The sequence below is a fragment of the Lithobates pipiens genome, unplaced genomic scaffold (assembly GCF_037356315.1).
Source record: "Lithobates pipiens isolate NorthernLeopardFrog02 unplaced genomic scaffold, aLitPip1_a1.2 Scaffold_19, whole genome shotgun sequence".
Lineage (NCBI taxonomy): Eukaryota > Metazoa > Chordata > Amphibia > Anura > Ranidae > Lithobates > Lithobates pipiens.
Genome location: NW_027507764.1, coordinates 332886502 through 332911047, shown reverse-complemented (window position 1 = coordinate 332911047; position 24546 = coordinate 332886502). Strand labels below are relative to the sequence as shown.

The window sequence follows — 24546 nt, the reverse complement described above, 5'->3', positions numbered from 1 at the left end:
TGTGTGTCTCAGGATGCTTTACTGTTGGCATGACGCAGCACTTATGGTTCATCTTTTCTTCTCCAGACCAGGTTTTTTTTCAGATGCCCCAAACAATCTGAAAGGGGATTCCTCAGAGAAAATTACTTTACCCCAGTCCTCAGCAGTCCAACTCCCATACCTTTTGCAGAATATCAGTCTGTCCTTGATGTTTTTCCTGGAGAGAAGTGGCTTCTTTGCTGCCCTTCTTGACACCAGGCCATCCTCTAAAAGTCTCTGCCTCACTGTGTATGCAGATGCCCTCACAACTCTGCACTGGTGGTGCCCCGATCCCACAGCTAAATCAACTGTAGGAGATGGCCCTGGCACTTGCTGGGGACCCTGAAGCCTTCTTCACAAATGCAGTAGAAATGTTTTTTTATGGGATTAAGTTCATTTTCATAGCAAGGAGGGACTTTGCAATTAATTTCAATTCATCGGATCGCTCTTTATATCATTCTGTAGTATATGCAAATTACCATAAAAAAACGGAGGCAGCAGACTTTTTGAAAATGTATATTTGTGTCATTCTCAAAACCTTTGGCCACAGCTGTACATGTATTTTGTTCTGCCCCATCAACAGTGGCAGTTGGTGCTCCATTTTTTTGAGGGGGGCGGCAAAGAAACCTGGCCCCCTCACTACCACCCCCCAACTTCGGAGGCTTCCCCCCTGCATCTCCTACAGAGTCCCGGCGCTCGCTTCTCCTCCCAACCAATCGAGTCTTAGGACTCCCGGTCAATTGGGTCTTAGGACCCGCTTCCTGATTGGCTGGGAGGAGACGCAGTAAGACTTTAGGGAATATTAATTTACTAATGTCACACAAGTGGGTGGCCTCAGGGCACAGTGCTCTGCGCTCTGAGCCCACCATTTTTGAAGCCAATTAGAGCCTCAGGTGCTAATCATGTGTTCAAAAGAAAAAACCCAATTGAAATCCATGCATCCAGCACCCTGCATGAAGATTAGGGGTCGGGTACATGGATTGGGGGGGCGGTGCCCCTGCGCCCCTTATGAGTGGCCTGCACTGCCCACCATCATGTCATTTTTTGTGTTGCATTGAACTGCATTAGGCTGTTTTTGTTTTGTGGTATGCTGACATTTAATGGCTGTTTTGGGCCATTGCAACTTGTTTACTAATGTTATTTTGGTATCTTCCTCTGCCCTCCGTCCTCCCTCCCATTTAGGGCTAGTTAGTTAAACCCTTCCTATTTCCTTCATGTTCCCTCACTCAGTAATAGTTATTCAGAGAGACAGGGCTTAAAAATGTCAGTGTCTTCTTAGCCCTTGTACACACGGTCAGACATTCCGACAACAAAATCTGTCGGATTTTTTCCGACGGACTTTGTCCGAAAGTGGTGTTGCATACACACGGTCGGACAAAGTTGTCGGAAAATCCGATCGTTCGGAACGTGATGCCGTTCATGCCTTGCGACGGGACTACATTGCGGCTAGTAGCAAATAGCTTTGGTGTCGTAATTTGATCTGAGCATGCGTGGCACTTTGTCCGATCGTAATTCTCTACAAACGACTGGACAAAGTCCGATCGGATCATGTTGTCGGAAAATTTTATAGCCCAGCTCTAAAACTTTGTCAGTCGGATATTCCGACTGAAACTGTCCAATGGAGCCCACACACGGTCGGATTATCCGACAACACGGTCTGAGCGGACATTTTCCGTTGGAATATCCGACCGTGTGTACAAGGGATTACACTTCAAAAGGCTGGAAAAACATTCTCTGTACTGCAATTAGCTGAAGTAAAAGCATTGAGTTTAACTTCTGTGTCTTACTGAGGCGTTAAAACGGTTGTATACCACTGGCCTTTTTTCTCTTCCCCCCCCCCCCAAGGTAAAGCGCATCGCATACTAGCACATTATGTGAAACTTGTCTTAGAACAAAGTTTTTTCCAGCACCACGATGTCAGCGCTGCAGCCACTTCCATCTTCACCTGTCTTGCTTCCACATGTGTGTGGGAGCCACCGTTCACAGGGCTCGGAACGGCACGGGTGGCTGTTCCTTCAGAGCATATGCGCCAGTGATGTCACTGGCTGCATTTAATGTAAATATCTCCTAAACGGTGTATGTTTAGGAGATATTTACACTACCTATAGGTACGCCTTATTATAGGCCAGTGATGGCAAACCTTGGCACCCCAGATGTTTTGGAACTACATTTCCCATGATGCTCAACTACATTGCAGAGTGCATGAGCATCATGGGAAATGTAGTTCTAAAACATCTGGGTGCCAAGGTTATAGGCTTACCTATAGGTAAAAGTCAGAAAAGGAAGTTTACTTCCTCTTTAGGCTGGTGCCAAGTCAGTGAGTGACCATACTGTGTGGACAGACTGGGTTTGAGGACATATATGCATAAAGGAGCATTTGAAAAGAACATAGTTAATATATTATCTATTTCTATGCAAAATTAAACAGTATTTTCATGTTTACACTGAATAAGGCTAGGTTCACACCTCTGTGGCTGGGGAATGCATGCAAATTTGGAAGTGTCCCTAACTCATAGAAAAGCGCTGCACTTTAACGGTTGCATGGATATCCATGGTACGTTTCTGCATGCTCCGCACAGTGCTGCAGTCTTTTGATGAATGGGCTGCCATACCCACAACATGCTCATGCAAATATGCTTGAACATATCTGAATGGAGCCTAACACACCTCTTAACATTGAAATTTGAAAACAAATTCCTAAAGTTAGTGTATGGATCTTGAGCATATGGAAGAAGTGGGTGCTGATTTACACAAACTGAAATTACACAGTGTTGTCTGCAGCAAGCAGTCATGTTCCATTGGTCAATTCCTTGAGAACACTTATGCCGCGTACACACGAGCGGACTTTTCAACATCCAAAGTCCGACGGACTGAGTCCGTCAGACTATTCGATCGTGTGTGGGCTGCAACGGACTTTTGATTCACCAAAGTCTGACGGACTTTAGAATATGGAACATGCTTCAAATTTTCCCGACGGAACTCCGCCGGACCCGGTCCCCTTAGAAAAATCCGCTCGTGTGTATGCTATTCCGACGGACTAAAACCGACGCTAGGGCAGCTATTGGCTACTGGCTATGAACTTCCTTATTCGAATCCAGTCGTACGTCATCACGTTCGAATCCGTCGGAGTTTAGTGTGATTGTGTGTGGCCAAGTCCGCTCCGCCGAAAAGTCCGTCAGAACTCCGTCGGAACTCCGTCAGAACTCCGACGGAACTCCTTCGGAAGTCTGTCGGACATAAGTCCTCTCGTGTGTACGCGGCATTAGAAAGAAAGCAAGCATCTATTTTAGTTTCTAAGGAGTGCCCCTTCTTTCTCCCTTTCCTCTAGATTCTATACATAAGGCCTGAGAGATTTGCTATCTCTACTTTCTGCAACTTAATCAATGAACAAACTTGATCATAACTAAAGTCACCTATAGTTATCAACAATAACCATTTTTTAAAAATAATTATTTCCAACTGAAACTGGAGCTTTGACACGTGAATGAATTCACAAAGCTATAATGCTTGTGTTATATGCGGTGGTTTCAGCTTTCATTCACTATCATTGAGAAGAATTAAAATTATTATGGCAACTCCTTATTAGAATGTATAACTTAATAAATTGAAGCTGGTGTGTCACGAATAACAAAATTGTCTATGTGGCTGATCACCAAAGAAAACTGCCTATACATTCTTTCAAAATACCAAATTCAGATGTACTTGATACATTCATCAAATCCCTATATTATTCAAAGGGTACGCATGCTTTTAATAACAGAAAACACTAAGCTTCTCTCCTTATGATTTGTTATATAAGTAAGTTTGGCAGCATAAGTAGACAAACCAGACTTACTATAGGAAGTGTAATGCAAAAGTAGCCAGGTAGTATTGGACTTTTAAGGGGAGGCTGAGCGCTGCTGGGTACAGACTCCAGCTCTGAGAAAAGCTCACTGACGCTGCTGTGAGCTATGCGAGCTATGCGATGCACTGAATTTGCACTGCATCCCCTACCACAGGTCCTTTTGTTTACCTTATTGTGATAATATAGGATTATAGGTGCACATTAAAGTAAACCTGTAAGTCATTTTATTAAATTTAAAGTGGAGGTCCTGTCTCTGAGACTTCACAAGATTTTGTTAGATCTTAAAGGCTAGCAATACATTATACAATTTTTCTTGTATAATTCTCCTTTAATCCGGCCATTGATGGTTCAAATCTTGGAGATTCGAACCATCTGTGGGCAGGCTGATTGTACCTAAGTCAATCTATTGAGCCACTTGGATAAAACCAGCATGTCAGATTTATACATGCAATTATTGCTATAGCCGGAAGCAATTATCACTGTGTTCTCCTGGTTACAAGAAAGAAAATCACACCATCTATAGCAGGCTTTAGATTTACCAAAACCATATAATATAGCTATGAATAATTGCCAGAACAAGTCATGGCTTGTTTATGCTGTTTTTCCATTTTTGATATGTGATTGTATTTCCATTGCCATTTCTCTGACGTGTGGCCATACAGGAACTTTTTCTATAAAAAAGCCCCACCACCTGCTATTCCCCTGTACAATGACAGCACCCTTACTGGCCATGCAGGCACTCTCATTAGATAGGGGATGGCATTTGGCAGGTCTTTGCCCTGAATGCAGCCCCCTGTAAAACTAAGCACACTAAAGAAATGTATTAAGCTAGCAAGGGTCATAATACATCTTAAAGCGGAGGTCCACCCTAAAGTGGACCTCTGCTCATCGGAACCCTCCCCCCCTCCGGCGCCACAATTGCCACCTTTCAGGGGGGAGGGGGGTGCAGATACCTGTACAGTACAGGTATTCTGCACCCACTTCCGGGATAGCTCTCTGCGGAAAGGGGCATAGATTACGCCCCTTTCCGCAAGTGCCCGCCCCTTTCCGCAAGTGCCCCGCTGCCTGCTGGGAAACACACAGATCCCAGAGGCAGCGGGGACCATCCTTATTGCGCAGCGCGATTCGCGCATGAACAGTAGGGAACCAGGAAATGAAGCCGAAAGGCTCCATTTCCTGATTCCCATACCCAAGATGGCGGCGGCAGCACCCGACAAGACGATCTAGAGATCCGCTTCGGGTGCCGACATCGCGGGCGCGCTGGACAGGTAAGTGTCACTATTTTAAAAGTCAGCAGCTGCAGTATTTGTAGCTGCTGGCTTTAAAAAAAAAAAAAACGCGGAGTCCCGGCGGACTCCCGCTTTAATGTCTGTTTTTATTGAGGACTTCTACTTTAAAACATAGCAAATGGCTGACAGTTGTCATCTAATGCAAAACTCATATGTTACTTCTTATTAGTGAGCTGAATCATTCAGTGGCTTCCTATATCTTTCATGGAATACAGTCATGAACTTCCCCAATAGAGTTCCCAGCTCTGCCCTCCCACTATAAAGAGTATGTCCGCTTAAATCAGTGGTTCTCAACTCCTGTCCTCAGGACTCACTAACAGGCCAGATTTTAAGTATTACCCTGGGGAGATGCAAACTAGAATACTGCAATCACTGAGCAGCAAATTATATCACCTGTGATGTATTTCAGATATGTTGCAAACTAGACATGGGCATTCGTTTTCGTCCGAATGCATTTTCGTCCAAATTTCAGCTATTTTCGTTTTCGTTTTGACAAACAATAACGAAAGCACAAAATCCGAAAAACGAAAATCCAACATAAATAAATGCTTTATTTTCGTTCGTTTTCGTTGTTACAACATTTCGATATAGAATAGGAGATTGGGTCCTGCCCCAGGGGACATGTATCAATGCAAAAAAAAGTTTTAAAAACGGCAGTTTTTTCGGGAGCAGTGATTTTAATAATGATTAAAGTTAAACAATAAAAGTGTAATATTCCTTTAAATTTCGTAGGGGGGGGTTGTCTATAGTATGCCTGTGAAGGGGCGCATGTTTCCCGTGCTTAGAATTGTCCCTGCACAAAGTGTCATTTATGCAGGAAAAAAGTCCTTTAAAATCATTCGCGGCTATAATGAATTGTCGGCTCCGTAATACAGAGAACACTCATTGAAAGTCATTGATAAAAAAATAAATAAATAAATAAATAAAAAAGCGTGGGGGTCCCCCAAATTCAATTACCAGGCCCTTCAGGTCTGGTATGGATATTAAGGGGAACCCTGCCTCAAATTTAAGAAAAAATTTGACGTGGGGTTCCCCCTAAATATCCATAACCAGACCCTTCAGGTCTGGTATGGATATTAAGGGGAACCCCGCGTCAAATTTAAAAAAAAATTGACGTGGGGTTCCCCCTAAAAATCCATACCAGACCCTTTATCCGAGCACGCAACCTGGCAGGCCGCAGGAAAAGAGGGGGGGACGAGAGAGCGGCCCCCCCTCCCTCCTGAACCGTACCAGGCCACATGCCCTCAACATTGGGAGGATGCTTTGGGGGTCTGTGACCCCTCAAAGCACCTTGTCCCCATGTTGATGAGGACAAGGGCCTCATCCCCACAACCCTGGCCGGTGGTTGTGGAGGTCTGCGGGCGGGGGGCTTATCAGAATCTGGAAGCCCCCTTTAACAAGGGGACCCCCAGATCCCGGCCCCCCCCCTGTTTGAAATGGTAAGGGGGTACAAAAGTACCCCTACCATTTCACAAAGAAAGTGTAAAAAATGGTTAAATAAAACAAACACACTTTTGAAAAATTCCTTTATTAGGCCGGGTTCACACCGCTGCGATGCGGGAACGCCGCGAATCCGCGGCGTTTTCCCGCATCGCATTACTCCCGCCGGGAGTTCACACTGCCCTATGCGGATGGCTGGGAGTGTCAATGATATGTTAATGACACCCCCAGATCCGTCCGCATATCGCAGTGCGATCTGCCGACTCGCACAGGAATCGGATCGCATGGTGTGAACCCCCATGCGATCCGATTTTGTTGCGGACCAAAAAAAGGGTCCCGTGCGAGTTTGCTGCGGGAGCGATGCGAATTCAGCCATACTATCTGTATGGCTGTACTCGCATCGCTACGGAGATCGGATGTGATTTGCGGTGCGAATCACATCCGGATCTCCCCCCGCAGCAGTGTGAACCCAGCCTTAAAAATAAAAAAATAAAAAAAAGATTCCAGCGGCGGTAATCCACTCTTGCTATCCAGCGACAGACGGTCATCTCTCCAGCGATGTCTCATCTCATCCAGCGCAGCATCCTTCTGTCTCCTCCACGGAGACACTACAGGCATTCCGGCGGCTGACGTTTCTTATATACGGAGGGCGGGGCCACCCGTCACCCGACCCCGCCCCCCTCTGACGCAAGGGGAAACCCGGAGTTCCCCGTGACGTATGGGTGACCCCGCCCCCCCTCTGATGTAACGTAAACCTGCCTGTGTTACATCAGAGGGGTGCGGGTCACCCCTACGTCACAGGGAACCCCGGGTTTCCCCTTGCGTCAGAGGGGGGCGGGGTCAGGGGACGGGTGGCCCCGCCCTCCGTATATAAGAAACGTCAGCCGCCGGAATGCCTGTAGTGTCTCCGTGGAGGAGACAGAAGAAGGATGGATCGCTGCGCTGGATGAGATGAGACATCGCTGGAGAGATGACCGTCCGTCGCTGGATAGCAAGAGTGGATTACCGCCGCTGGAATCTTTTTTTAATTTTTTTATTTTTAATAAAGGAATTTTTCAAAAGTGTGTTTGTTTTATTTAACCATTTTTTACACTTTCTTTGTGAAATGGTAGGGGTACTTTTGTACCCCCTTACCATTTCAAACAGGGGGGGGGCCGGGATCTGGGGGTCCCCTTGTTAAAGGGGGCTTCCAGATTCTGATAAGCCCCCCGCAGACCTCCACAACCACCGGCCAGGGTTGTGGGGATGAGGCCCTTGTCCTCATCAACATGGGGACAAGGTGCTTTGAGGGGTCACAGACCCCCAAAGCATCCTCCCAATGTTGAGGGCATGTGGCCTGGTACGGTTCAGGGGGGAGGGGGGCCGCTCTCTCGTCCCCCCCTCTTTTCCTGCGGCCTGCCAGGTTGCGTGCTCGGATAAAGGGTCTGGTATGGATTTTTAGGGGGAACCCCACGTCAATTTTTTTTTAAATTTGACGCGGGGTTCCCCTTAATATCCATACCAGACCTGAAGGGTCTGGTTATGGATATTTAGGGGGAACCCCACGTCAAATTTTTTCTTAAATTTGAGGCAGGGTTCCCCTTAATATCCATACCAGACCTGAAGGGCCTGGTAATTGAATTTGGGGGACCCCCACGCTTTTTTTTTTATTTATTTATTTATTTTTTTATCAATGACTTTCAATGAGTGTTCTCTGTATTACGGAGCCGACAATTCATTATAGCCGCGAGTGATTTTAAAGGACTTTTTTTCCTGCATAAATGACACTTTGTGCAGGGACAATTCTAAGCACGGGAAACATGTGCCCCTTCACAGGCATACTATAGACAACCCCCCCCCCTACGAAATTTAAAGGAATATTACACTTTTATTGTTTCACTTTAATCATTATTAAAATCACTGCTCCCGAAAAAACGGCCGTTTTTAAAACTTTTTTTTGCATTGATACATGTCCCCTGGGGCAGGACCCGGGTCCCCAAACACTTTTTAGGACAGTAACTTGCAAATTAGCCTTTAAAATGAGCACTTTAGATTTTGAACGTTGGAGTCCCATAGACTTTAATAGGGTTCTAAAGTATGCTATATAGTTAGCTCCGTCAAATCTTCTTTATACATTGACAGACACCATAAGCCTTCCAAGACAGATTCGAACGTAATTCATGTGGATTTTCGGACGAATGCAATTTTTGAACGAAAACGAAATAAATAAAAACGAATTTCGGGAGTAACTAAATAAATTAAGTTTTCGGACGAAAACGAAATTCCGAAACAAAATATTTTACTCTGCACATGTCTATTGCAAACCTCGCCTGTTAGTGGGTCTTGAGGACAGGAGTTGAAAACCACTGGCTTAAAGAGAACCTGACCTGACCTGAATTGCCTTGGTAACATTGATACCGAAGTGCACACTCTCTAAGTACCTATGTCACCATTCAAACTGATACCTGTGTCCTAAAGAAGCACCTTGAATAGATCCAGGCTGCTCATGAACCTCAACGTTGTTTAAGGCTGCTCATGGGACCTCAATGTTGTCTAAGCATAGCTCGCAACTGTCCCTGATTTTGAGGGACTGCCCCTTATTTGAAACAAAGTCTCCCTCTCCTTCTATACTCCTCATTTGTCCCTCATTTTGGTCTGATCTATATAGTTGTATATAAAATACACTTTTTATATTTTTCAGTGGTAAACCTTTCATCCAATTTATAAATGGCTGCATTTGTAAATTTCAAAAGCCAGTATAACGGAACAGTAGTGGTAAAAAAAAGCACTTGTGGGCTTAACTAATCATTTTTTTTTGTATAATTCTCCTTTAAGGGAGTATGGCAGGTGAGTATCCTATGCCTACATGCTTTTGATAATAGGTGTCCCTTGTTCCCATCTCAAAAGGTTGGGAGGTATGCTTAAGTAATGTGCTGTAGAAGCTCTCACATTTGATACCTGAATGACTGGGCGTGTGGCTTGGCATTGGGAGAGGGCATGGCCTAATAACAACTTGGGCAGATGCTGAGGCTTTATGTAAATCCTGGGTGTAGGATCCAAAGGTGTTCCAAAGGGTACACAGAGATCAGTTTGAAGACAACAGAACAGTAAGTGGTGTGAAATCTCCCCAACAGTAATACAGACAGCTAGGGCCAAATTTACCATTTGGTATAGAAGGCATGTGCCTAGAGGTGGTGGTGGCAAAGAGGTTGCTTTAACTTCATATTTATATGCCACACATTTATTTTTCATCATCAGTATAAATATAGTTTCATATACTGTAAGCTAATTCACATATTGTTACAAGCAAGGTTTGGACCATTAAAACATTGGATGAAGTTCTTCTTTAAAGTATAGCTAAAGGCAAAACGTCTTTTTTCGTTTTGAAAGAGTGGAAAGGGATTAGAACCAATGGTGGATTTCTATTGCTGTCTGTGCCTCCATTAGAGAGATTTATCCTCTTGATTTGTCCTGTTTACCATTATCGTTGAAAGTAAGCCCTTGTACACATGGTCGGAGATTCCGACGGAATGTGTCCAATCGGACCGTTTTGTCGGCTATTCCGACCGTGTGTGGTCTCCATCGGACTGTTTCCGTCGGAGTATCCGACGGACCAAGTTTTTCAACTTGTTGGTAAAATTTTCCGACAAAATGCTCCGATCGGACATACTCCGATCATGTGTAGAGAATTCCGATCGGACAAAGTGCCACGCTTGCTCAGATCAAATTCCTACACCAAAGCTATTGGCTACTGGCATGAACGTAGTCCCGTCGTAACGAAATAACGTCATCACGTTCTGTTTCCAACAACTTTGTCCGACCGTGTGTATGCAACAGTTTCGGACAAAATCCGACGGATTTGGTTGTCGGAATGTCCGACCGTGTGTACAAGGGCTTAGAGAAAATTCCAAATTTTGGGCTGTTGCCAGAAAAGTAAGAGGGAAAATCTTCCAATGGGGACACTAGTTCCTCTCACTTCCTGTTTTGGCTATGGGACAGGCAGTGAAGGTCAATCTCCCCAATTCGACACAATTGGCAAAAAAAAAAACTGACAGGAGTGATAACCCTCCCTTACTCTATCCAAAATTAGAAAAAAAATGTTTTGCCGATAGATACTTAAGTTTACCATGGTAAATCCTGATATATAGCTGACCTTTTAACTTTCTAAAGAAAGCATACATACCTTTCAAGGGACTGTATTTCGTCATACAACACAAAATAAAGATGAATAAAAACACAGCCAGTGTTACAATGAGAACAGAGATAAGAATGATCATCTCTACCGCTGTAAAATAAGGAGAAACAAAGGTGTTTATTATTAAAAATAGACTTGATTATATTTTTTCTTTAATCATATAGATGTGGTGTATAAACTACGTAGAGCCTCCATTAATGTGTTCCATTTATTTGTGTTTCTATACATACAGTATCTGTGAAGGGGGTAACATAAAAGTCTACAACATATGTGTAATACAAATATATGGGAATGCAAAGCTCACCGTTAAATAACGTTTTATGATGGAAGGATGACACTTAACACTATAAAAAACAAATTATCTCACAATTCTAAATCAATGACACACATGCTTTGTACATTTTCTTATCAATACAGGACACACCCTTACAAGTATTTTTGAGATGATCACAAACAGCATCAGATATGTTGGTGCCAGGTTCAATCTCTTGAAGTCCGAACTCAGAACAGCTGTAAAATTACAAAAAACAAGCTTTACTATAAAGATTGCTAATATTATAATTCTCGGCATACAATAATATTAATTTTGAGAATTTGTTCTGGATAAAACTTTCTTTAGAATGGAGGAGTATCTCTAATTGGTTTTTATTATTGTCTGTGCCTTCACTGGGGAGGTTTCTCACCACTTCCTGATCCAGTGAAACAACCGGAAGTGAAAGAAAATCTTCTTAATACAGTCACAGACAGGAGTAAAAACTTCATAGATGGTCTAACTCAGGGTCGGCAACCCGTTAACAGCCGGCAGGTAATGGGGAGATCACGAACGCGTCCCTGCTTTGCCATCCTTGCCCTCAGTCTCCGCCACTCTCATCCTCACAGCAGAGCTGAGAACGGGAGGCCGAACGGTTCTGGATAGAAGGAGCTGCCCCAGTTAACCATTCAATTTAAAGACAGGTAATTGGTTTCTAGGATGCAGGAGGTCCTAGCAAGCAATCACCAGCTTGTTAATATGATTAGTTAACTCTGGCAGCTCCGCTCCCACTTTTCATCCAGAACTCTGCTGCCTGGTTCTCCACTCTGCTGAACATCTGTGTAAGGTTGGAGAATAAAGCTTGGAGCTAGGACACTGCTGTGGGTGATTTGAAGGGGGCAAAGGACTCTATGGGGGGAGGGGGACTGCTACTGGGGTTAGTGGACATTATTGTGAGGGAAGCGGACAGAAGACAATGCTTTGGGGGGGGGGGCACAGGACACTACTGGGGGCAGAGAAAACTACAGTGGGGGGATGTGAAGGGGACAGAGGACACTACTGTGTGGTTGAATATTTGAAGAGGGTCAGAGGGACAAAGGGCACTACTGTATGTGTGTGTGTGTTGTGGGGTGGGGGGGGTGATAATGTGAAAGGGGGTAGAGGAAACTACTTTGAGGAGTGAAGTAAAGAGAGCAGAGAATACTACTGTGGGGGGAGTGTTGTGAAGGGGGGCAGAGGACAATACTGTAACACACTATAGGGTAGATTTACTAAAACTTGTGCACTCATAAAATGGTGCAAATGTGCATGGTAGCCAATCAGCTTCCAAGTTCAGCTTGTTCAATTAAGCTTCAGCAATAAAACCTGGAAGTTAATTGATTTCTATGCAGAAGTAAGCCTGACTTTTCACTCGCCAGCTTTAGTAAATAAACCCCTATGTGTTCTTCATTCTGTCTTATTATTGGGGGCTTGATAGTTTTAAAAAAACATTTTAGTTATTTTTTTTTTTTAAAAGGACACTGCATCCCTGTAATCTTTGATCTCTTCCATGTTGTCCAGGTATAGCTCCACCTCTCAAAGGTTGCCTACCGCAGGTCTAACTTTTTCCCAAATTATCTAAAACGGGAGCCAAACACGTGTGGCCTGGATTAATAAGGTCTAATAAGGGCTTTTAGTGAGAGCTAAAATATATGGCTTGCAAATAATATACTGTATATGTAGTGCGGAGCATTTATTGGGCATTACTTTTTTCAGTTAAGATTTAGCTAAGTCAAAAGACACTTATTCAGTGCATTCAATCTAATACAGAAATGTCATAATTGGGCGGCTTTTCCTTTGAGGTAAACCTGCATTATCCACTAATGTGTATACAATATTACTGCAAAAAAGGGCATCTTGGTAGGTGTAAGTACTTATCTTTGGAAAGGTTTCCTTGTCCATGGGGGGCACACTGTGTCCTAGGCACAGGCTGTAATGAGGGCTTCTCTCAAAAATCTTTAAAATTAATCACAACAGGCATGGGTGTAGCTACAGAGGTCCCATGTGGTCTCCCTGGCACATTAGATTTTACGAAACCTGAGCAGAATTGGAGGCAGCATTTACTGCAACCAATCCCCCATTCTTCTTACAGCAACTGAAAAAGACAGCTTCTCCTGCTCTCCCTTCTTCCAGCATTTAGATCACTCACTGTGTTCATTCATAACTGAAGCATAGTAAACTGTAGTAGACTATGTCTTCAATCTACTTTCTCTGCCTCAAAAGTGAGACATCACGAGTCTGTTTAGACCCCTAACATTTCACCAAAGCCCCCCCCCCTCCCCCAATAGGATGCTAAAAAAAAAAATAGTAAAAAATAACAAATAACTTAAAATTGTAAAAAATTATAATAATAAAAATCCAAAACTGTTGACACTGTCCACTGCTTTACTGACTTACACTGTCAACTGCCCTACTACATTAACCACTGCCCTACTGACACCATCCATTGCACTACTGACACTATCCACTGCTCCACTGACACTGTCCAATTTAAAGGTAGGCTAAGTTTATATTTTTACAGTGACAATTATATTATTATATATTTTTAAAATGTCCTTACGATTTAGTTAGTTATTGCTAGTTATTTCCAAAAAAATAAAAAAGGGGTCTGAACCCTGGTGATCTCTGATCTCTTTCACAGTATTCAGGTAGATCGCCATCTCTCAGAGGTTGTCTACCCCTGTTTTACAGTGTCTCTGAGGAAAAGGCTTTCCGTGTCACCCTGCATAGGTAACTCAGAGGGGCCGGGCCCTCTGAGTTTCTGGTTTTACCTACAAAGTTTGATGAGACAAGCCCTTTCCCTCGGCGGTTACTCTCTGCTCAGCCCCCCCACTCAGCCCAGTACAGCCCCTCACGCCCCACCCTGCTTGACTGCACACATGTACACAAGGTGGGGGCAGGCAGGCCACGCTCTAAGCTGGCAGGTAAAAGTGGTGGGTTTGTCTGTGAATCTTCGCAGGTAGTCATGGGAGAGCCCAGATCAACTTTTGCATCGGAGCTCACAAACTTCAAGTTACTCCTCTAACAACAGGGCTTAATGTGTTGTTCAAGGCAAGTTCACCTAACTGTCACCCTCCCCAGAAGCATATACTTACCTTTCTTTTCCTCCCATGCTATTCCATTTGGCTGTCAGGAGCGAACAAAGAAAGCTCAGCATAAGCTCTAAACGGCATAAGGCCAGTCACCAAGCAATGATGCTATCACATGGAGGTAGAGGGTGAGTCACATGCCCCTAATACTTGGAAGTAACAGAAACTTCTCTTCAATCATGGCAGATGTATTTGCAGGGGAGGGTAGCTATTAGGTAAACCAGTTACTTTTCATTGCCTTATGCAAGCATACTTCTGAAATATTTAATTTGGCCCTTTATATAGTTTTATTTTTGTGAGCTTGACATTTTGGAGGAATGTCAGTAATCAGAGGTCACCTCTTTACTTCCTGCTCTCACATACTCTTGGGTGAGAATAAGACTCAGTCATATTAAAAGAACTCCATGGCAAGAAATGTTCTCTCAAAGTCCTTGTTCACACCACAGTGTGCATTATTGTGTGCATAATGTGTGGGTGCTGCCATGCACTGCTTTGTTATAAGTTGCAGTGCTAGTTTTATTTTTCATTCCTTTGTACTTCTGTGTTAATCGATGCATTGCAGCCAATTCTAGCAGGTTGCAGCACATCAAAACATGCTGTGCAAAAATAGAACATGTTGCACACCACAGAAGCCTTAGGACATAAAGCAAATATCCTCATTCTTGCATTGAGCTATGCTGACCAGCGCAACGCAACAGGACTGGTAAGAACATACCCAAAGATTTTTCCCTTTTTATTTTTCAAAACTTTTATTGAAAATGAAAGCCAACACAAACCTGGCATACTCCATTATTTTAAATTGAGAGAAGTTCCAAGAAAGAGTGTCATAAAAATAGCAATGCTTGCACTTTTGCTACATTTGTGCTGTTCTTTCTTCACAAATGTTTTTGCAAATCTAAATTTTTACTTCATCAGTAATTTTCATCAGTAGATTGCACTTCAACACTACAACTTTCCTTGACAATCCTATATATTTAAGTGATAGTTTATGGCCAAAAGAAAACAATCATGTTGCCAAACTTTATAAAAAAGTTAATACTCTTGTTGCACTTGGTTACATTTGCATATAGCAAGTGTGCCCTTTCCTTTACACGAAGGAGTGCTTCGAAAATTGCTGACTGCCAGTTTAGCTGGGTAAGACATGTAGTATCTAGTGCAGGGTTTCTCAACCAGGATTTCATGGAACCCTAGGGTTCCTCCAGAGGCTACTAGGGGTTTCTTGAGCAATGGACAATATTTGATTTTCAGATAAGTTCCCGCTGACACCATTGATCTTTTTAGCAATCTGTAAGGGGGTAACTCTTTCCCATGACCACAAGTGTAAGTACTTCCCAATGACCATCACACTAATGTATCATGACTTGTAGATATAGTAATTTTTAGCGGGGGTTCCAAAGACTGGAAAGTTATTACAAGGGTTCCTCTGTGTTGAAAAGGTTGAAAAAGGAGGATCTAGTTGAAAAGGTGGCACTCCGAAAATGCAAAAGTGGTAAATGGTGCTTGACAACTGAGACCAGTTTATGAAACACTGACAGCTACACAATCAATAGCAGACTAACACTGGCAATTTACGTCCTGACTAATACAAACAAAAAGTTGGCCACAGATTTATTTTTATCCTTAAAACCTTTCTGATCTTTTATATTTAATGAATGATGACTTACTTTGTCCACGGATGGCATTGCTCTGTTGTTGAGGACGTGTTGGAAAAATATCCCTCTTGGCATTGTATGCATACAGTATTTTTATTCCGCTGAACTATGGGAAAAAAATAAGCAGTCTGTCAAATACAGATTTGGAAGACTGAATATGTAATAAGGACAGCTGCTATGAAACAGATGAGTGTCTCAAGTCAACCAGCTTACTCAATAGTAGGCGCAAATAAGATTGTGGGTCAAATTGAATGAAATTAATCTTCAAGGGTCAATATTATGTCTGCTTAGGGTCACATCAACTTTATTCCAGAAAGAAGAAGCACTTTAGTACTTAATATTCTAATAATAATTGCAATTTATATAATCTTATTCCAGCGAAAGAGAACTTTAAACCATTTTCTGATGCATTAGGCTGCATAATGACTTAAAGCGGAGGTCCACCCTAAAGTGGACCTCCGCTCATCGGAACCCTCCCCCCCTCCGGCGCCACAATTGGCACCTTTCAGGGGGGAGGGGGGTGCAGATACCTGTACAGTACAGGTATTCTGCACCCACTTCCGGGATAGCTCTCTGCGGAAAGGGGCATAGATTACGCCCCTTTCCGCAAGTGCCTGCCCCTTTCCGCAAGTGCCCCGCTGCCTGCTGGGAAACACACAGATCCCAGAGGCAGCGGGGACCGTCCTTATTGCGTAGCGCGATTCGCGCATGCGCAGTAGGGAACCGGGAAATGAAGCCGAAAGGCTCCATTTCCTGATTCCCATACCCAAGATGGCGGCGGCAGCACCTTACAGACGATCTAGTGATCGGCTTCGGGTGCCGACATCGCGGGCGCACTGGACAGGTAAGTGTCACTATTTTAAAAGTCAGCAGCTGCAGTATTTGTAGCTGCTGGCTTTAAAAAAAAAAAAAAAACACGGAGTCCCGGTGGACTCCCGCTTTAAGGAAGTGTCGTTTTTATTAAAATGGTAGTAATCCTTCCTTGGACACACAGATACAGGTAAGCTTATAATGAAGCTTACCTGTAGGTACAAGGAAACATACACCCTTGAGGAGATATTCACTGTGTCTGCAGCCAGTGCTATCACAGACGCACACGCTCTGAAAAGTCAGCATGCCATCAGAGCTCTGTTCCAGGGTCATGATTCCCATGAGCATGTATGGGAGTGACGTCATCATGGCTCTGCCATTCAAGCGGCCCAAGCTCTCGAATCCGGAAAGAAGACAGGGCGAAGATTGAAGCCCTGTCAGCAGTGACAGCGCACTGCTGGAGGGCTTCATCTTAAGGTATGCTTTGGCCGATCACAGCGTGATGTGAGAGCCTTGATTGGCCAAAGGCAGGGTGCCTTGGGTCAATCATGGCTCAGGGGCTAAATCCACGCCTCACACTATATAAGGCTCCTTACATGGTGGCTGTGTATAGTGTTATGAATGAAGAGAGATTAGACAGGTTATTTAGTGGATTGAGCGTGCAGTCAGTGTAGAATATATAAAGCAGTGCAGAGTATATAGTGCAGTCAATATAGTGTATATAACGCAGTGCAGAGCACATAGTGCAGTCAGCGTAGTGTATATAACACAGTGCACAGTATATAAACTATATAGAGTATGACAGAATTACGAAAAAAAACACATGCCCCCCCCCCCCCCCCAAAATCCGCACCAGACCCTTATCCGAGCATGCAGCCTGGCAGGCCAGGAACGGGGGGGGGGGGGGGTTTTGATGGGGACAAGGGCCTCTTCCCGACAACCCATGTGACGTCAGAAGGGGCAGGGTCACTTGGTTACATTACCAGATGGCCCCATCCTTGCTTATATAACAGCTGTTAAAGCAAAGAGACAAGAAAAATGACATATATATATATATATATATATATATATATATATATATATATATATATATATATATATATATTTTTTTTTTTTTAAATAAAGGAATTGTCAAAAACTGTCTCTTGTGGTTTTTACTTTTTGACACTTTTTTTGGTGAATGGGTAGGGGTACAATGTACCTGATACCCATTCACATAGGGGGTATGGATTTTTTTTTTATATGTTTTGACACCACGCCATTTTTTTCATCTATATTGCCAGGAGCCAGCAATATGTTACAGCCGCAAGCAAGTTGAAATTAAATTTTTTCCTTTAGAAATTTCATTATTGCTGTGGCATGTTCTATACATTGTACAGATGCGCCACTTCACAGGCACACCAAGGGGACCCCCCTAGGATATTTAAAGTGATATTTTATTTTTATTGTTTAACTTTCAGCATTATAAAAATCACTGCTCCTTTAATAATGATCATTTTAAAAACTTTTTTTGCATTTTTGTATGTCCCCCAGGGCAGTACCCCGGTCCTCATACACTTTACGGAAATTACTTGCATATAAGCCTTTAAAATGAGGACTTTTGATTTTTTATGTTCATGTCCCATAGACTTTAATAGGGTTCACATGTTCGCTAGAACTTTCTGCCTGTTCGAGGTGCTCTGGTGTGAACCGAACTGGGGGGGGGGGGGTGTTTGGCCCATCCCTACTGCCTGCCTATAGATGGATTGAATCTAGGACTGTCCCCACTGAACTGGTCGAGATTTGTTTCATCTATGGCCAGCTTAAGTTAAGGATTTTGCAGATGCTAAGTGCAGGAAGAAAGACTTTTTCAAACATTGCTGTGTGATGCATAACTGATGTATGACTTGCCAGTTCCAATTACCTGTACAATTTTACAGTCAATAAAATTAAGAAAAAACAAATCAGACAAGTGTCTTTTTTTGGGATCTCACTTTTTTAGAACAAATATATCTTTTATTATTCATTTTAATTCACTTTTGTTTATTTGTCATATAATCTAATTTCTACGTTGAGGACCCCTAAACTTGAAGACTTCCTAGGTCTAAATTTCACTGTAACTGATACCATGTGTAGCAATAGTGTGCTAACATTACATTCTGTACAGAATAAACCAGCATTTCTCCTTCCTTCACATCACTTTGCTCACTTTGTATTTGCTGTTTGCCTCTACAGTAGGCTTATAATAGGTGAACTAACTAAAAATATATTCATGTTAAAAAAAAAAAAAAAAAGATTATTCCTTACAGAACCGCACATTACAATACCCAACCTCCTCAAGGATCTAGACACATTTAAATACATCTCTAATTTACAAATCAATTTTAATAAATCCGAAGCTCTCAATATTTCACTCAGTAAAAACGCAGTAGAACAATGCCAAATAAATTTCCCTTTTAAATGGAGCAACTCGACAATCACGTACTTAGGCATAAAGCTACCCTCTAATATCAATGACCTATATTCATGCAATTACCTTCCTCTACTTCTGAACATCCAAAATGATCTTAAAAACTGGTCCACGGGGATTTTCTCGTGGTTTGGCAGGGCTTCGATTGTTAAAATGAATATCTTACCCAGACTTCTTTACTTGCTACAAACGATTCCCATAAAGCTTCCAGCGGCCTTTTTCAATTCCTATAAGTCTATCTGCACAAATTTCTTATGGAATGGTAAAAGACCTAGACTTAGCAACGATAGACTAACTCTACCTAAAGCGAAAGAAGGAATTGGCCTCCCAGATATTAAGAAATATTATTGGGCTTGCCATCTGTCCAGAATAGTGGATTGGAAAATACATGCCTCTACGAAAGCATGGGTACAACTGGAAAATACACTTTCCCTAGTTCCTACAAGACACTTACCCTGGTTAGACCAGAAACACATCCCCCAGATCTGTAAACAATACCCGTTAGTAGCTCCTACCTTACAAGTGTTTAGATCAGCATGCCAAACACATCATGTCTCCTCCCACCGCAGTCCCCTGACCCCCATCAGACATAACCCAGACTTCTGAACTGGCCAATCCGATACTTTCCTCAAAAACATATGGCCTCACCCAAATATACTTACCCGTAATTTTTTTGCCAATGGACATCTTTTACCGCTTTCGGGCGTTCCAAGTAGTGACCCCAGACATCCTATTCCACAGTGGGTGTACTTCCAAATAAGGCACTTCTTAACCTTTCATCAGCAACAGCAGGATTTTTCCAGAACACTCACTCCTTTTGAATCTCTCTGTGACATGACTGAACCACAAAGACACCTTATATCCAAAATATACACCATCTTCTTTTCGGAATGTAATCCCAAGTCTACTAAATCCTCTCGCAGATGGGAATCAGATCTAGCCTTGCCCTTGACGGACAGTGAGTGGGAAACCATTTTTTCCCATATACACAAGGGATCTATAAACGTGTCAGTTCAAGAAAATGGTTTCAAACTCGCCACAAAATGGTATAAAACCCCATCACAACTGCACAAATTTGACCCTAACACACCCTCTACATGCTGGAGGTGCTCCCAGGACGAGGGAACCCTCCTGCACATCTGGTGGTCCTGCCCCCGAATTCAACCATTCTGGTCAGAGGTCCACCGCCTTACATGCAAAATTACCACTCTCCCCATAGAATTTTCCCCAGCACAACTACTTCTCCATCATACCCCTATTTCAAGAGCAACATACCAACGGTCCCTAGCCCAACATCTTGTTAATGCAGCAAAAATGTGCATCCCGGTCCTTTGGAAATCCATTGCCCCTCCCTCCATTACAGACTGGTTCCAACATATCTCCAAAGTGGCTGAGATGGAAGAACTCATACATCAAACAAGAGATACTCCACTTGGCTATTGGAAAGTATGGGCATGTTGGCATCACTTCCGAAATTCACCGGAATATTCAGCGCTAATTTCCTAAACTTTAGCTTTTGCCTCTCCCCTTAGCTATTTCCTGGGTTCATGGTAATTGACACATACAACTCTGCTAAGTGTTACAGTAATCTCTCTTCCTTTCTAGGAGGAGACCAAAAGAGTATGAACATCAAGTTTCTCGGTACTTTGTTGGCCTACTGTTTTTACCATTGCGTTCTCCTGACTTTTTGACCATTCATAACTCTAAGTATAGTCAAGTTATTTACTATTATTGTAATGAGATAGGGGATTCAATCCCTACTATATTCATCGTGACCGAACTACTTATTTTGTATTTGGTACATTCTATTCCTGTTACTTGCTTTGTTGATTTCTCTTGATATTTTCAATAAACATTTGGAAAGAAAAAAAAATATATATACCGTATAAGCCGAGATTTTCAGCCTCTTTTTTGAGGCTGAAAGTGCCCCCCTCGGCTTATACTCGAGTCATCGCTGTCTGCCCGCTCGATCAGCGTGTCGAGCAGACAGACAGCGGCCATTCTATAATTCAAAAGCCGCGCCTCCGGCTCCGCCTTCGCCTGTGATAGGCGAAACACTGAATTTCCCAGCAGCCTGTGTTCCGCCTATCACGGACATCGTATCATCCTCGTACTACGGACGAGGATGATACGATGTACGTGATAGGCGGAACACAGGCTGCTGGGAAATTCAGTGTTCCGCCTATCACAGGCGAAGGCGGCGGCGCAGCTTTTGAATTTTACAATGGCCGCCGAGGCGCCGACGAAGAGGGCACGGGACGGAGGCAAGGCAAGGCACGGCACGGGACGGGACGGGACGGGACGGAGGCAAGGCACGGCGGCAAGGCACGGAGGCAAGGAGGCAAGGCACGGGACGGAGGCTCGGGACAAAGGCTCGGGACACAGGTAGGCTGGACACACACACACACACACACACACACACACACACACACACACACACACACACACACACGGATGGATACACACACACACAGGGATGGATGGATGGATGGAGACACACACACACAGGGATGGATGGATGGATGGATGGAGACACACACACACAGGGATGGATGGATGGATGGACACACACAGGGATGGATGGACGGACACACAGGGATGGACGGACACACAGGGATGGACGGACACACAGGGATGGACGGACACACACACAGGGATGGACAGGCATGTCTCACCCTCGGCTTATACACGAGTCAATAAGTTTGCCAGTTTTTTTGGGGGTAAATTGGGGGCCTCGGCTTATATTCGGGTCGGCCTATACTCGAGTATATACGGTATTCATGTTTATTGTACAGGTGCATAAAGTCAGAAATGGACCAGTTAAAGTCTGCATAATTATAAGGGGGCTCCAAATGTGAATTTGTCCTCAGGCTTTTGGGCTCTCTTAGGCTCTCTACAATCTATACAATCAGATCTAAAGGGCCGTTTCATAGTCTGGCTGGAGAGTTAATAAATAATTACCTGGGATCTGTACTCCAAATCCAGGAGGACAGTTTGTGTTTTCCATGCATATTTCTTCATTGGTATAAAAATGGTGTCCGTCAATGCATACACATTCTCGAGGATAAGTGCTGTTCCCATTGTGAAGCACGTGCAGGGCTTTTCCTATAAGAAGCAAACATATAGGGACACATTTTATGAAGGCCTGCAGACCAGGCTGGATTTATTGTACAGCCTACAAAGGATTAAGCAAAACTTATACATAGCAAAATACAGAGGCTATTATTGCTTACCTCCTTGAAAAAATGCTAGGAGCCTGACTGTCTGTGCCTTCGATATTTTAAAAGAGAGATGAAACAAAAATGTTGATCAGGATATTCAAAGGGGAATTCAGAACTAGTATTTCCAGAAGAAGAGGTAACTAATCACATTCTCCATACTTGCTCACTACAGGTTTCCTTCAATTCTAACAATGTAACATTTTAGAGATAACAGAGTGGCTTTTGTGTTAACCATATTGTGTTTTGCTATGTACAAATTCCAGTACAGATCATTTGCATTAAACATACTGATTTTACATATGGAATCCAGATGTTGGCAATGTGAAGAAAAGAAATGGCATTGAAAAATTAGGTTGGCTTTCTGTCTTTTATCATTCTGAACTAACCATTAATTTTTCACTAGTAAAGTATATTTATATACAGCTCTCTTCTATACCACTGCACTAAAGAAAACCTGCCATGATAAAATATGATAGTTGGCTGGCTAATATGCTGACCCATTGGATTCAGTATTTTCCAAATTACTGACCTAATATTCATGCTTGTTCTGATCAGTTCCAGCAGCTAGAGGGGCAGCATGTCAGCCAAGCAACTAGCATTTTGAAAAGGAAAAGCAAAGGCAGCCTCCACATTTTTCTAATTTCTCAAACTGTCGGTGGGAAGTGGTTGATGAACAATACTGGATTTCATTTGGTGCTGAAGATCTATGTTGAAAAGTATGATCTCCCTAGTGCAGTGACTCCGTTGCACAAAAGAGTCATAAGAAGGTGCTTTGGCCGGAATCCACGAGATGCATTTTTATAAACTTTGTATGCCTTTTTCAAGTGACTCTTAAGAATTGCAATGCAAATCCAAAGGACGCAGGAGATCTCTTCCAGCCAACATATACAAGCCAATTAAAGAAGCCAACAACTCGATGATCTGCAATCCTTTCTCTTTATTTAATATTAGCAATACAGGGGTAAAAATTCCAAGAACAAATGTTGATGCGTTTCAGCCTCAAGGGGCCTTACTCATACCAGTAAGACTCCTCAAAGCTGAAACGCAAAACTGTTTGTTCCTGGGGTTTTTACCACTGTATTGCTAATATTGGTAAATAGAAAGGTCTGCAGACCATCGAGTTGCTGGCTCCTTTAATTGATTTGTATAAGTTGACTGGCAAAGATCTCCTGCATCCCCTGGCTGGCAGAGGCTAAGAGTGGGGCATTGATACATGGATTCACTTCATATGATTAAACCTACAGGGTTGTAGCCCTGCCCGGTTTATATCATTACTCTGCCAGGAGAGGTTACTCTGCCACATGAGGTCCTGGGTGAGGAAATTGTGGAGAGCCTCAGAAAGCATCAAGATAAGATCATCAAGACAACTGCTGCTCCTACTGGAAATATTTGGTTAATAATGGGGACGGTTTCTATTAAGAAAATACAGATTGCTGAAATCAGTGGGCAGCTCTGCCCCAATTCAGTCATGTGCAGGAGAGCAGTGGCTCTCTTGGTTCTCTGCTGTCCTATTGGCTGAGACACATCAGTGGGAGACAGCATCCAGTGAGATGGGAGCAGGAGACGAGACTGAGTCACACTCTATGTGTCCCATAGACACACAAAGGCAGCTCAGGAGCAAGCATGCATGAATGCCCCTAGAGCAAGCCGCTTGTTCTGGGGCTTTCGGTAAGGGGGAGGAGCCAGAAGTGTCGGTGGAGAATCTGAGAAGAGGAAGATCAGGGGCTGCTCTATGAAAAATCATTACACAGAGCAGGTAAGTATGATGTGTTTATTATTTTAAAGAGACATTTTTTAACCTTTAGAACCAAGGCTTTAGAGCAGTGATTCTCAACCAGGGTTCCTCCAGAGGTTGCTAGGGGTTCCTTTAGCATTGGGCAATTTGTGCCTCTCAGATAAGTTCCCACTCACACCATTGATCTTTTTATCTATCTGTAAGGAGGTAATTTTTCCAATGACCACAAGTGTAAGGACCATTCTTCCCACTGACCATCACACTAAAATATCATGAGTTATAGATTTCTAATTTTTAGCAGGGGTTCCCCCGAGACCAGAGAACTATTTAAAGGGTTCCACTGTGTTGAAAAGGTTGAGAAAGGCTGCTTTAGAGATTTGACTTAAAGGCTTTTTCTGTACTGGTGTCTCTCTCTAGCCCCCGCTTCCAGGAGTTTTGAAACTTTTTGTTTGTACATGAAATGTCAGCCCATCCTGTTCTGGAAGTTACCACTGTGCTTCCATGGGCACGGGGGATGTTACATATATCAAACAGTA

The 24546-nt window shown here is 43.2% G+C and overlaps 1 protein-coding gene across 1 annotated transcript in view; it reads right to left on the bottom strand.

The window, feature by feature from the left end:
* TNFRSF11A (TNF receptor superfamily member 11a) overlaps positions 1-24546 on the bottom strand; it is a 136524-nt gene that overhangs the window by 7805 nt on the left and 104173 nt on the right. Inside the window, exons 4-7 of the mRNA XM_077492059.1 lie at positions 22016-22159; positions 15808-15901; positions 11196-11275; positions 10754-10855 (exon numbers count right to left, since the gene is read on the bottom strand). Of these exons, the coding sequence (XP_077348185.1) occupies positions 10754-10855; positions 11196-11275; positions 15808-15901; positions 22016-22159 (420 nt within the window). The remainder of the gene's footprint in view (positions 1-10753; positions 10856-11195; positions 11276-15807; positions 15902-22015; positions 22160-24546) is intronic.